General features: G+C 39.1%; 1 protein-coding gene across 1 annotated transcript in view; it reads left to right on the top strand.

The window, feature by feature from the left end:
• Window positions 1-11,220, top strand: part of CPO (carboxypeptidase O) — a 63,977-nt gene extending 52,757 nt beyond the window's left edge. Inside the window, exons 6-9 of the mRNA XM_049772900.1 lie at window positions 2,595-2,685; window positions 3,582-3,784; window positions 10,048-10,132; window positions 10,964-11,220. Coding sequence (XP_049628857.1) covers window positions 2,595-2,685; window positions 3,582-3,784; window positions 10,048-10,132; window positions 10,964-11,220 — 636 coding nt within the window. The remainder of the gene's footprint in view (window positions 1-2,594; window positions 2,686-3,581; window positions 3,785-10,047; window positions 10,133-10,963) is intronic.
• Window positions 11,221-14,448: the final 3,228 nt, after the last annotated feature.

The following is a 14,448-nucleotide window of genomic DNA, read 5'->3' as shown; positions in this document are numbered from 1 at the left end:
GGTGAAGCATTCATTTTATTCAGTCTTGTCAAAATATCCCACTACTGCTTTCTGGCATTGAGTGTTTCTGGTGAAAGTTATGCTGTAAATCTCAAGGATGCTTGCTTGAATGTAATTTCCCCTTTTGATCTTGCTGTTTTCAGAATTCTGTCTCTATCTGTGGGATTCGTCATTGTGAGTAGGATGTGTCTTGGGGTGGTTTTTCTGGGGTCTCTTTTGGTTGGTTCTCTTCGAGCATGCAGGATTTGATCACATATATTCTTTAGCTCTTGAAGTTTTTCTTTAATGATATTCTTGACCATTGATTCTTCCTGGAAATTTTCTTCCTGGGTCTCTGGGACTCCAATGATTCTTAACTTGTTTCTGTTGATCTTATCATAGACTTCTATTTTCATCTGTTCCCATTCTTTGACTAATTTTTCCATTGTCTGTTCATTTGCTTTAAGTTTTTTTTCCAATCTCTCCTGCTGTATGGAATTGTTATGTATCTCGTCTCCACAGCACTAAGTCTATTCTCAGCTTCTGATACCCTGTCCCAGAGCTTATCCATTTTGTCATTCACTTTGTTTACTGACTTTTTCAGGCCTATTAGTTGACATGTTATTTCAGTTTGGAGTTTTGTGATTTCTGTCTTCATATTTTCTTGGTTCTTATTAGTATTCTGTTCAACTCGATCCATGGTTTCTTTGAGTTCGTTGAGTATCTTCCATATTGCTAGACTAAAGTCCTTATCTGAGAGGTTGATTTGTTGGTTTGTCATTATCTGGTCATCAGAATTGTCATCTTCATTCTCTATGTCTGATGCTGGCCTGCGTTGTTTCCCCATTGTCACACTTGTATTGTGCGTTTTTTCGATGTGTTGTGGTGGTATTCATTGGCTATATGATGCAGGCAGCACACTCCTCTGGCTCCGCCCTTTCTGGAATGGCCGAGTTGCCTCTAAGAGAGGGGAGTCCTCCGTGGATGAAGCCTCACACAGGATCAAATTTTAGGCCCGAGCACGCAGCAGAGAAGACAGTCCAGAGAGAAATGCTTGCTTCTGTGATCCAGCACAGTTCTTAGTGTAATTTTTTCTTCTTGTTGTGATGGTGTTCTTTTTTTTAGAAAGAGCGCATGGCCGCGTACGAAGCAGAGCCAAAGTGTTCTTCTGGAGCCTCTTTTTGACCCACTCCCAAGAGGTTCATGCAACAGGATAGTAGACAGACACACACAGGCAGCACTCACAGTTTTTTCACAGACCGGCCGCACTGGGCAGGCGTAGTTTTCACTCGCTCACTGGGCAGCTTCAGAATGCAGTATTTTGGGGGTTCACTTCCCAGGACTCTAAGGAGAGCTTCAAGAATTTAGGAAAGACAGAGAAGCACAGGACAGGGCTCCCTTCAGGTCCTCAGTTTCCTCAGAAGAAGCACAGCAGGGCAGAGACTCTGCAGGTAGAGCAATCTGCACTCTGCCTGGCAACCCCCACAGCCAGCCATTTCTTACTCACTCGCTGGCTGGGTAGCTTCAGAATGTGGTTTTTTTGGGTTTCGCTTCCCAGGGCTCTGAGGAGAGCTTCAAGAATTCAGGAAAGACAGAGAAGCAGAGGACAGGGCTCCCTTCAGATCCTCAGTTTCCTCAGAAGACCACTAACATTTCTTTTTTTTTTTTCTTTTTTTTTTTTGGTTTTTGGTTTTTGGATTTTTGGGTCACACCGGCAGCGCTCAGGGGTTACTCCTGGCTCTACGCTAAGAAATAGCTCCCAGCAGGCATGGGGAACATAGGGGATGCCCGGATTCCAACCACCATCCTTCTGCATGCAAGGCAAATGTGCTACCTCCATGCTATCTCTCCGGCCACCTACCCAGGAAACATGCTTAACATGTTTAGCATGCTTAACATGCTTCTAAAGTCTATCATTCCACAAATAAGAGCCTTTGATTCTCAAACACATTCATGTCTCCCCCTTCCCAACTGCACCCTATGTGCCCTGTGCAGAACCAACTACTCACAGCAACAGTCTTCCTGGGTGTGTTTATGTGTATGTGTGTGTGTGTGTATGTGTGTGTGCGCACACATGCATGCATGCATGTGTGTGAATCAAATCCTTGTCACTCTATAAGATTCTCTGGCAAAACTCATCTACATGCCCATCTCTACTCATTAGTTTTCTGCCTGAGAAAAGTAGAATCTCTCTCCCTCTTGTTTTCTCTCTCCCTCTCTTTCATTGTCTCTCTGATACTTAGAACGCACTTTTTCCATCTGTGGAGCTTTCCCTTTCATCCTATATTACATGAACCTAAAAAATAGTTCTCTGAAATGTTCCCTAATGATGCAGCTCACACCCACAAGGCACTGCCCATCTGCTTCCAAGGAAATGCTACACAACTCCCTACAGTTGGGTGGTTGATCCCTGTGTGCCCTCTGGGTGCTACAGACGTTAGTGTCTTGGGTGCAGAGAGCCCATCTGTGAAACTCACACACAATTTCCCCAGTGTTCAGGTTCTTTCAGCTCACCCCAGAAGCCGTCTCACATGGTTGAGGGCTGCCCACATCATGAGCACTGGTCTAAGAGACTTTCCTTTTCGTGATTGCTTCCTTCTGTTCCTTTCTTAAAGGATCGGTTATGGAGGAAATCTCGATCCTCTCATAAGAATGGCACATGTTTTGGGACAGATCTCAATAGAAACTTCAATGCATCGTGGTGCAGTAAGTACATGTTTAGTAGGTGAACTGATCAATCAAAAAGAAAAGAAAAAAGGAAGATAGAAAAAGAAAGACAGGTTTAAACTCTGGTGAGAATGAATACAAATAACTTTCCAATTTAGAACAGCCATGTGGGTTTCTTGAATCATTTCTCTTGAAAGAAATTATATTACCCAGGTAGCAAAGAACAGCACTCTATGTAGGCTTCTCTTCAGTGAGGCTGCCCGCTGAATAATCAAGCTAAGGCGGCCTTAGACCAAGTAAGAGTATGTGACATTCATCTTTTTCTTTTAAAGCCATTGTCATAAAGCACAGTCAGCACATAGAGACGAACTCCTTTTATTTTTCTCCAAGCCACTTTCTATGTTTCAGAATTTCTACCTGCTCAATGAGCAAGAAGCAAATAAAGAGGCAGAAGTGGCCCACATAGCTAAAATACTGACAGTAAAGGTTAAACTTTAGATTTAGGGCCTTACTGTCCTTGGTAAAAAAAAAAAAAAAAAGCAAGTTACAAAAGAGGCTATTTTTGCATTTTCTCTATTCAGATTTGAGTTTCTTACTGTGGAGAGAAACTGAGACCACTAAGATAATATCAAACTTGACCTCTGAACCCAAGAACTGGTTCCCAATCTTACACCCCAGGGTCCACTACAGGATTAAGTAGAAGATTCATGAAAACCCCCATCCATATCAGACTTTCCACCCTGGCCTTGTAAGCCTGGTTGCTTCTAATACTTCTTGCTTTTTCTAAGTGTTCCCTCACTTGACTCTCTTGACTCATTCACCCAGGAATTACTTAGATAAAGAGGGCAAACTCCCAATTCCATCTCAGAAATTACTTTTCCCAATTAGTTCTATATCAATCTCATGATTCCTTATTGATTTCCTTTATATTGCAGGCATTGGAGCATCTAAAGACTGCCAAAATCTCACATTCTGTGGGACAGGGCCAGTGTCTGAACCTGAAACAAAGGCTCTTTCCAGTTTTATAGAGGCCAATAAGAAGAGCATCGTGTGCTACCTGACCATACACTCTTATGGACAGCTCATTCTCCTGCCCTATGGTTACACCAAAAATAAACCAATTAACTACGATGAAATGGTAAGAACAGAGATGCTAAGATCTCCAGAGATGTCTTCACTTGCTGATTTCTAGTACCAAGATTTTTTGACTCCAGCCCTGTTTTTGTTCTCTCTGCTCTTTTTCTTTCTTTTGCTTTTACACCTCGCCAGGTGTAAAGCTGGGAAAGCTTCAGGTTAAATTCTGCTTTATCTACATTAATTAACTACCTGTTTCCACAAGTGTCAAGTGGGGAGACATCCTATGCATTTGTCTCTGATATAAATGAGTTGATTATGTTAATAATCTTGCAAGACTGTGCTTTCATTTTTATGAATTTTGTGGAAGATCCATTGAGCAATTATAGCGTTTGAACCATGCTTTAAAGAACTTGGCAGCTGTTCATGGAATATGGCATATCTAAAATAACACAGCCAAAGAATATCTGCTCTCTTCTCTGCTAAACACAGTGTGTTCTTTTCTTTTAAGCCCTGTTTCTAGTATGTGTCTAAAAAAATTATAAGGGATGAAACAGTGAAATGCAAACCTAGCTAGGGAAAGTTTTGTACTGTGTCTCAAGACTCTTATCTCAAAAACTATTTACCAAGTATGCTGGGATTTCAGGTTGCTGAAGAAACACTGGGTTCTTTGCTATTTTATAAAACTAAAGATAATAGCTACAAGCCAAATGGAGGATAATATTAGAAGTTTTATGGTGGTTGCACTTTTGATTATAATTGTAAAATACACCTAACATAAAATTGATCATCTTAACTATGTCAAGGGGAAATGTTAAGCATATTTTCATTATTGGTCAAACCATCTCCACAACTTTTCCATTTTGAAAAATGGAATTTCTGTGTCCATTAAACTCTCTCAGTGCTTCTTAACCTGGTAACCACGATTCTGTCCTTTTTGTCTATAACTTCGATAACCTCATAATAGTGAATTCAAACAAGTCTGCTTTTATGTGACAGTTCACTTCCCTTAGAATAATGGCATCCATGTCTGTTTCTCCCTCTAAAAGGTTAAAGAATAGTTTAACATTCTAATCCTACTGCTTTTTGTCTTTATTAAGATCTCTATCATTGGCATTGAATAATTTCCATCTTTTGATGACTATGAATAATTTTTCTTTGAACATAAGATACTAGCATTTCTTTGATATTGTGGTTTCAATTTGAGGGGATATATAACCAGATATGAAATTTCTGAGACATGAGGTTTCTGGTTTTAAACTTTTGAGCAACAACTGTGGGGTCCTGGGTTATGAACAAGAAAGGACACTATTTTGCAAAGGCTACATGTCAGGCTTCTCTTAGGTTCTGAACAAGGAGGGACACCATTTTGTAAGAACCACACATTAGGCTTTTTCAAGCCTATTTCCATTAACACTTTCCCAAGCTACCTGGCCATACTAGATATGGACATATGGGCAAGGACACAAGGGAGCATTAGGAAGGCACCCTAGACAACAGCCAATCATTTTAAAGATCATCAAAAAGCTAGACTTCCCTATGTCCCCTCCCTATATAATAGATTCATGACCTTAGGTGGGGTTTGTCTCTTGTGAGAGACACCATGATTGGTCAGTTAGAGCTGTTGGTGGATGGACTAAAGTTTTGTTCAGCTTTACTCCAATTGTGTGGTCTCATCCTTTGACTTTAGACCTTAACAACCACCATCCTATTTTCCATAGCAGTTTCATCATTTTATATTCCTATCAACTGTGTTCAGATTTCTCTCCAATCTCACCAACAATATTTTGCTTTCTCCTTATCTTTTTTGTTGTTTGTTTAAAGCTATCTCCTTATTATCAGAAAATGCTGGGATAACTAGAGGCTAAGTTCCTTCTATTTTTAGGTCTAGAATCCATTGATCCCTTTTACTTCCTATCTTCCCACTGGAAAATCACTGAAAGAAGATAAGTCTTCACACTAAATTAAAAAAAATTACAACAAAGCTTTACTGTGGGAAGCCCTTTTCTCCTCCATGGAAAATATCTAGCCACACCTGAGTGTCTTTATTGTCATTGTTTTTCTGGGCATTTGAGCTTTGTGATTATTTTTCAAAATGTGGAAATAGCCCATTTTCCTAGCATGTTACAATTTGCAGAAACATTTTATAGCCAGTATTTTATTTACTCCTAATGACACTGTAATAAATAACCTCAGTTTGGACATGTGGAAATTGAGCCCTTGTGTCCACTCCAGAGCCTTAACAGGCAGTGAGTAGTGGTAGAGCCTGTGTTGAAATGAACATTATGAGATTCTAGAGACAACACTCTGGCTACTACTTCATATCTTCCTTTTTTGATACAGAAAGTATTTTGCAAATTCTATGAATTGTTGCCAATTTGGGGGGAGGTTGGGGAGAGGTTTGAGCACAGCTGGTTGTGGTTAGGGATTTCTTTTGGCTTTGTGCTCTTGTATTACTCCCAGAAGGTCTGGAGGGCCATTAAGAGTTCTGGGGGGAAAAAATCCTGGTCTTCTGTGTGCAAGGTGGGCAAACTACTCACTATACTATTGCTCTAGTCCAGAAGGTATCACTAATTTAGATATCCAGTCTATTTAATCCTAAACACTCCTTCTTCCTGAATTCTAAAAGTTCCACTATTTGATAAAGAAATAATACAGAAACAAATATTTTTGATACAGAAATATAGATTTCATTTGCGAAGCCAGGGACCATCCTCAGTTCCTCATTTTTATTATAGTTGTCATAAATGTCTCATTTCTGCTTAAATGAATTGTAAACAAACACAAACAAACCACTGAAGACAGGCACTTGAGATCTCTGGTAAAATCAGTCTCCCACAAGGGGAAATAAAAGAGTCCATGTTTTTCTATATATTTTCTAAAAAAACTTCATTAGCCTTTGGGTTTAGGAAAATATATCTTGAAATCCATGAAGATTCATTTTTGCGCACAATGTATTCAGATCAAGGGTCTGTTCTGCAGGTGTTAGAGCCCCATGACCACGGCTAGATTGATCAGGCAAGCAAGAAGGACATGGAAATTGGCATAAACATTGCTAGAAGCTAGAGCTAAGATGAGAATTACTGGAAACTGGAATTACAAAGAACTAACATGCAGGACTTTCCAATAAAGACTGAGAGAATTCTATCATTACGTTAATGTCTACATTGATGAAGCTAACTTATAGTGGTATTAGCTTCTTGCCTTTAGTAGAGTGTACAAAGATACAGAACCTAGACAACAGTTCCATAAAATTTCTGTTTTGGTACTATAACAAAGAACAGAAAATGTTAACTCAATATCTTTATGGAAATAAAAGTTTATAGAAATCTTGATAAATGTTAACCCACATGAGAGACAAATGGGCCATATCTGTATAGAGGAAACATAACTCTATATAACCTCATTCTATATACTTTGAAAATTAAAGAAGTTGTAAGAATTTTAATGTGGAAGATGCTTTCTTTTTGAAATTGAATTCTTCCCATGTCAACTCCTTTGTCCTACCCCAAGCTCTATTCTGGAGCATTCATGCCAAGGTCTTAAAAAGAGACTGCATAGCAGTTTCTTTGGCTGCCTTCATGTAACTATAAGTATATGGAAAATCCTTGAGGTTCAGTGAAACAATGGTCAGAGCACCCTCTGGTCTTCACCAGTGTAAATCAAGTTCTTCTAGGGGCTGAAAAGTAAAGAAACTGAGGCATTGGCTTTTTTGGCTTTTCCTGTGTAGTATCAGAAGGAGAGAGGAAGAGAGCCAAGAGTTCTGCACTAAAAGATAGAAGTCAGAACAGTGTCCTGGAAATTCCATTTGATCTCAGAAAGGCTCACAACTACATGCGTCTCACATCTGATATATCATTTTCTCCTAGCCACTTCTCCATAGTAACTGCTGGTGAAATCATTTAAGAAATAAACTCTTTGTCAATAAAGAAGGTCAACTGGGAAGATTGTTTTCTACCTCCTGATCAGGATTTGAGGGGAGAGTACTTAATAAAAATAGAAGTAGTAAAAGCTGGTAAATTGGAAACAGAAATTTTTGTCTGGGGTTATACAGGAAAGGGAAAAATGAAATAAATTATTTGGATGAACAATATTGTCTCAAACATCCATACAACCTAAATATACTCGTATCACCCAAATGGACCAATTAGCATTTAGTTTCATTCAAAGAAATAGATAAAGCATGGTGATGGAAAATAAAAGGACTTTTATCTCTATCAGAGACTTTAAAGGGAATGGTAGCCAGAGATCTGACTTCGCCAACCAACAGTTAACTTCAGTCCTTGATTTTTCACCTTCCATTCTAATTTCTTTATCAGAACTTCACTCTCCAGAAATGTTTTTGCTGGCATACAGGATTAAAATTCTGTAAATCTTTAGCCTTTCCTCCTCACTAGCACAGGAAGGAAGTAAAGCAGATTGAGAGTCTCCTCCACAAGACTGAAAGAAGATGAATGGTCAGACAGAAATCTCAATAGTCAGGAAAGAAAGCGAAAGCTTGCAACTATATTCAACATGGTGTTTTGAAGACAGGAAGTTAAATAGCAGAGCAAGATGCTTCCCACAGCTGCTGCCTGTGACTGCTGCCCTACCCCACAGCACCTATTGTCTCGCTTCCTCTTCCTTTTGAATTCTTCTGGGCCTCTCTCCACTCCACCAAGCCTCTGTCCATGACACTTTTGGTTTCAGCTGGACAGTGCAGCAAGAGAAAAACAGGATCTGAAACTAGTCCTATCATTAGTCAGAAGTGAGTCAACTTGATGTTTAAACAAGTACAGTAGGATGATCTTGGGGATAAAACCGACATAGACATGGTCCAAGCAGAGATTTGGGGGAGGTGTGACCAAAGAAATTTTAGCAGCATCTGTGTAGACTATAACGTAGTGATATATATCACGAGATGGGAGAAACAGCACAAAAGAATTGAGGTAGAAAATACTGCAGGAGACTAGACCATAGAGGGAACATTCAAGGAGATTTATCATAAAGTCAATAAAAGCAGTCAATGTACTTTGACCTCAGTGATGGCTCTCAGCAAAGTTTTAGCAGAGAGTAAGGATGAGACTTTAGACATTGTCAAGTTCTCAGGAGCTTCTAATGTCATCAGGTATGTGGCAGAGCATGTGGAGAAAGGAATAATTCCCAACACTTATATTTTATAATCAAAAGTTTCAAATAAGTAAGCATAATAGGGAGGAATGTTAGAAGTATGAACAAGGGGATACAAGAGATTAAAAATGGATGAACTGGAGAACCCACTTGGAGTAAATAAAAAAAGTTTTATGGAGAAGATACCATGCCAAAGAGTCTTTGCATGGGGCTGGAGAGATAGCATGAAGGTAAAGCATTTGCCTTGCATGCAGAAGGATGCATGTTCGAATCCCGACATCCCATATGGTCCCCTGAGCCTGCCAGGAGCGATTTCTGAGCGCAGAGCCAGGAGTAACTCCTGAGCGCTGCCAGGTGGACCCAAAAACCAAAAACCAAAATAATAATAATAATAATAATAATAATAATAATAATAATAATAATAATGTCTTTGTAGACTGAATTTCAGCAACACGGATAGGAAAGAAAAACATCCAAGAGAGAGGGAACAATAGCGGTTGAGGCATCTGAGGAATCTGGTGAGAGATGTTCTTGCGTTTGACGCTAGTCTGAAATGAGATGTAGAGAAGAAGATGGAAAATTAGGGCATATCACAGATAATTTCCCACACTCAGCTGACAAGCTTGTACTTTAATTCACTGGGTAACAAAATTATTAAAGGCTTTTCAGCAAGATTAGGATCAAAGTTATCTATGAGGTCACCTGGAAATCAGATGGACTCATTCACAATCTTCTATTTAGGAGGTAAAGAGATAATGGCACAAGAAATGTAAATTGGCAGCTACTTGAGAGAAGAAGTGTCTGTCTTAATGGGATAGGAGCAGGAAATTCATTTTGAGTGACTTGGAGTCAGAATTGAGTTGGATTGTGTTGACTATGAAATACCAACATTTACTTAAGTGTCAATGTCCAGGGGGGAATTAGAAAGAAAGTCAAACTTAGGGGATAAATTTAGACCTTTAGATGTTTTAATTTATTTTTATTTAATTTATTGGGTTTTCTTTTTACCACACCCAGCTATTCTCGGGGCTTACTCCCAACTTTGCAGATCTGTGCACAGCGGTCATTCCTGGCTGACTTGGGGCATCATGGGGCACATGGAATTGAACCTGGATTGACCAAATGCCAGGAAAGTGCCTTCTATTCTATTCTTTCTTTTTGGTCCCTGCTTAATTAATTTTAACATACAATATCTGTCTTTGCATTTCCCACCTATAGCTCCAAGTTGGAAAGAAGGCAGCAAATGCATTGAAAGCAAAGCATGGAACCAATTATAAAGTTGGATCAAGTGCAGATATTTTATGTAAGTGTCCTTTTTTTCTCATCTTCAATAGTACCAAAGGCACAAGAGGAGTTAGTGGGCTTTGAGTTGTGGGGTGGGCAGGAGAGAGAGAGAAAAATTTCTGGGATCAACAGAAAGTTGTACAAATCAAAATGATAAATATGAAAAGGGAGTCTGTCCAAATCTAGAATTATGCTCTCTAGGGATAATTATGAGCAGTAAAAATAAAATTAACACACTAGCTCAGACCAGCATTCTTTCTGGCTTCAATTATAAAGAGTTGGCAAATGAGAAGGAATGAAAATACACAGGGAGAACCTTACTAGTAACTTTTGAGCCAGTGGTTTCATTTCAGGGAGGGTTCATCAGGATTAGAAGGTAGAGTAGGTAAGACTTGCAAACAGATTTGAATAATAATCACCATTTAGTGGAGACCATAATGTTTTAGCCATCCTCAGTGACTGCATCCTCCACACATTAGAAGGTTAACCTGAGTCTACTGTCATCATCCTTTTCCTGTTAGTCATTTTATTTATTTCTCAATAGGCCATTTTATCAGTTTATGCAATTTTAGGTTGCCCAGTCTTTGATTTAGTTGAGAAATCTTACATCCACTTCTGGTCCATACCAAGAACTATGAGGGATGCAAGGTAGTAGGAGGCAGAGAAGTTGAAAGAGATGTAAGTTCTTCCCTCCAGGGGCTTAGTTACTATTGAAGAGAGAACCAGCTACCCCAGATACCTTCGTGTGAGTTTATTTACTTTGATGGATTGAACTTTTATCCCCTAAAATGTCTTTCATGATCGGCCGCATCACAGTCCCATTTCAAACTCTGTTGGTTTTCATTTCTAGATGCCACATCAGGATCTTCAAGAGACTGGGCTCTGGACATTGGAATCCCCTTCTCATACACTTTTGAGCTCAGGGATAATGGGACACATCAATTTATACTGCCAGAGGATCAGATTGAGGCCACCTGTGAGGAGACCATGGAGGCCATGCTCTCCATTCTGGATGATGTAGACAAGAAATATTCTAACAGTGCTGGGAAGGTGACAGCCACCACAGTGGCCCTGAGCCTACTCCTGACTGCCTTTTATTCTCTTTGAGTACATCCTCTCACAACTTGCTTAGGTTCAATATTATTGAATATAGCTGCAAGATGTAGGTGCTTGTCTGTTAGAAAGAAACCCAAAAATGTAATGACAAAACTTCCCATTTTATTTTAATTATTTGTTTGGGGGCCATACCCAATTGTTCTCAGGGTCTACTCTGTGCTCAGGGATCACTCCTGAAGGGGCTAGGGGTGGGGGATGCTAGGTAGGATTTGGGATCCCATCTGGGTCAGTTGCATGCAAGGCTAATGCCTTAGACTATTTCTCTGCCCCCCCCAAACTTTCCATTTTAATAAATGTGAATCATCAACTTCATGTTTGTTTTACTGGTCATTCCTTTTTGGTACTTTGCAAGAATATGTCAATTCTTTATTACTCTAATCATGCAGCAAACCAAACTGCTCTCCAACACAGTGGTTCACAAATCTATAGTTAATTATTTTTTCTGATCTGTTGTGGAGTTTAATTCATCTATAGTCAGTTTCCAGGAAACTTCCCAGGGGCTAGAAACTTTTTTTTCCTTTTAAGTCTTTGAAAATTTTTCTCATGCCATTGCTCCATCCACACTTAATTTTGTGTTACGAAGTTAGTAGCAACATTCAGAAGACAAAGTTACCTATTTTGTTTAGTTATTTAAAAATATTTTTGAGATTCCTCTAGTTACATTTTTCTATTCATTGGATCTGATGGCAAATGAGATAGTCACTATTTCTCACATGGTAAAAATTTTAGTGGGTGAGATGGGGGGTCATAAATCATCAGAGGGAGCACACTCCCCTACTAAATAAATTTCACATCCAAAGAAGCATAATCATTGGGAATATAAATAAATAGACTAAATATCACCATTTATCACGAGTGCTATGATAGAAGTAATAAGAAAGTGAAGAGAAAAGCAAGGGACAGATTGTGTGTTTATAGGAATGCAGGCATTTATTGTGCTCTAAAACTTTTTTGTCTCTTTATTTTGTCTTTTATTGTCTCTAAAACTTTTTTAGTCTTCCCAAGGTAGTGGCTATAATTGTCATTTCCTGTGTATCTCTGTGTGACACCTTGAAAAGATGCTAAGAACTTGTCAGGCTTTGAACTAATGTAACTTGTTGTAACCAGTTGACAGGACATCCTTAGGTGTTCAGTCACCCATTTCCAAATTTTCTTGTTTGCCACAGTCACAATACACTTCTTGGTTGTAACCCTTTTATTGCCTTTCTTTGTTCCCCTGATGTCTTCATGTTTTGCCAGTGTATGGCTGATAGGGTCAGAAAAGAAAATGTCAGGGGCAATGGGATTTAATGAATCAGAGAACAACTATTTACATAAAAATGCCAAGTCCACAATTGTGGCATTGTCTGGAGAAAATGGTTGGGTTCCATCAATGGTCAGCTTAGGAGGGAGCAAGCAAGTGTGACCACCAATGACATTCACACAAGAAGAAAGTAGAGGAGCTGTGACTTGAAGCAATTAATAGATTTTACTCAGCTTGTACTTGATCTACTGAGGCTGTTTGTGAACCACTTGGACCTCTGTGTACAATAAATAGGAGCTTTGGCCTACCAAGTTTAATGCATGTATAAAGGTTGAGCCCAGAGTCAAACCAAGTGGGGAAAAAAAAAAAAAGCAGAAGGCAATGCAAGTTACCAGCATGTGGCAAACACAGGTGGATTTTTCTGTGAGTATGAGACACAGTCACAGAGTTTCTGGAGGCCTTCTTCTGGCTTTGAGGACAAGGATCTGTGAGCCAAGACATGATTTCAACATCTTCTAGCAGAGTTTTACTTGCCATTAAAGGTTTGTAAGAGTAAAATAGAAATACTAATCACTTAATGGTTGAAGGGGGTAAAATCTCTAAGGGAAAAATGTTGGAAGCAAGATGTGGGAGGAGCTACTAGTGTTTGTAAGGGAAAACAATGTCTGGAAACAAAACCAGATGAAGGCAAGGAGGCCTTTGACATAAAAGATTTATCTAAGTATTTTTGAAACCAAGAGAAGGTGGAATTCCAGTCCTAGTACAAGGAGGCTTACTGAGTGAAGGATTGGCCATTTGATAGACCACCTGAAGGAAGGCCTCAGACCTGGAACAAGAGCCATAAAATAATTATCAAAACAAAGCCATGTGCTGCTCCCAACTCCTCCTTGGCAATCATCCTAGCAACAGACAGGGGTGGTGACAGTTTGGAAAAAAATGTATATAAACCACTGGGCAAAGAAATAAGAGCACAAATATGCTTCCCAAATCTACCCTCTTGAATTACATACTTTTCGAGTTGCCAGACATGTTGAGTTGTGTACCTCTTGAGTTCCCAGATGTTTTGAGTTATATACATCTTGAATTGTCTGATGTGTTAAGTTGTGCACCTTTTGAATTTCTTGACGTGTTGTGTACCTCTTGAGTTGCTTAATGTGTTGAGTTGTGTAGCTCTTGAATTGTCTGACTTATTCAGTTCATAACTCTTGAGTTACCTATTGTGTTGAATTGTGTACCTCTTTAGTTCTGTGATGTGTTTAGTTGTATATCCTTTGAGCTGCTTGACATGGTGTTGAGGTGTGGAGAAGTTTACCTCTTGAATTGTTTAATGTGCTAACTTGTGTACCTCTTGAGTTGTCTGATGTGTTGAGTTGTGTACCCTATGAGTTGCTTGACATGTTGAGTTGTGTACCTCTTCAGTAATGTATTTCTTCACTCTGAAGAAGCCCATGCTCTCTCTTAAACATGTATTATAACCTATTTCTTCCCTTCTCTCCTTTTATTTTACAATCAACTTGGTAGATATACTTCAAGTATGTAGAGACACCATAAATGACCACCCCGATTCTTTCTCAAGGACTTTTTATGTTTCTTGGTCTTACATGGCAGTCATTCAGGGAAATATCACAGCTGATATGATGAATTAGATCTTGAAGATCATTGGTGCTGCAGCTTTGTAGAATTTTGGACTTGATGTTACCTTATGTTAAAGCTAAGAAATTGTTTATATGTTTCTGTTTTATGGGTAGCATTAGAACATACTCCTGGGACAGAGCAGATTTGATTCTTATACCACAGTAAACAATATGAACATTGTCAGCATGAACTTTTACACCATCAACTACAGGACTTAGGTCATATTTTCCCAAGTGTCAAGTCAGTGACACTTGAATATGGATTGAGTTATGTGACAGTAAAATGGCTGATCTTGAAAACTTTAAACTTCTCTAAACAAGCTGTGGTAAACTTGACCGTTT

Source organism: Suncus etruscus, chromosome 5, assembly GCF_024139225.1.
Source record: "Suncus etruscus isolate mSunEtr1 chromosome 5, mSunEtr1.pri.cur, whole genome shotgun sequence".
Taxonomy (NCBI): Eukaryota; Metazoa; Chordata; class Mammalia; order Eulipotyphla; family Soricidae; genus Suncus; species Suncus etruscus.
Note: the sequence above shows the minus strand (reverse complement) of the source record. Positions and strands in the feature narration are given on the sequence as shown.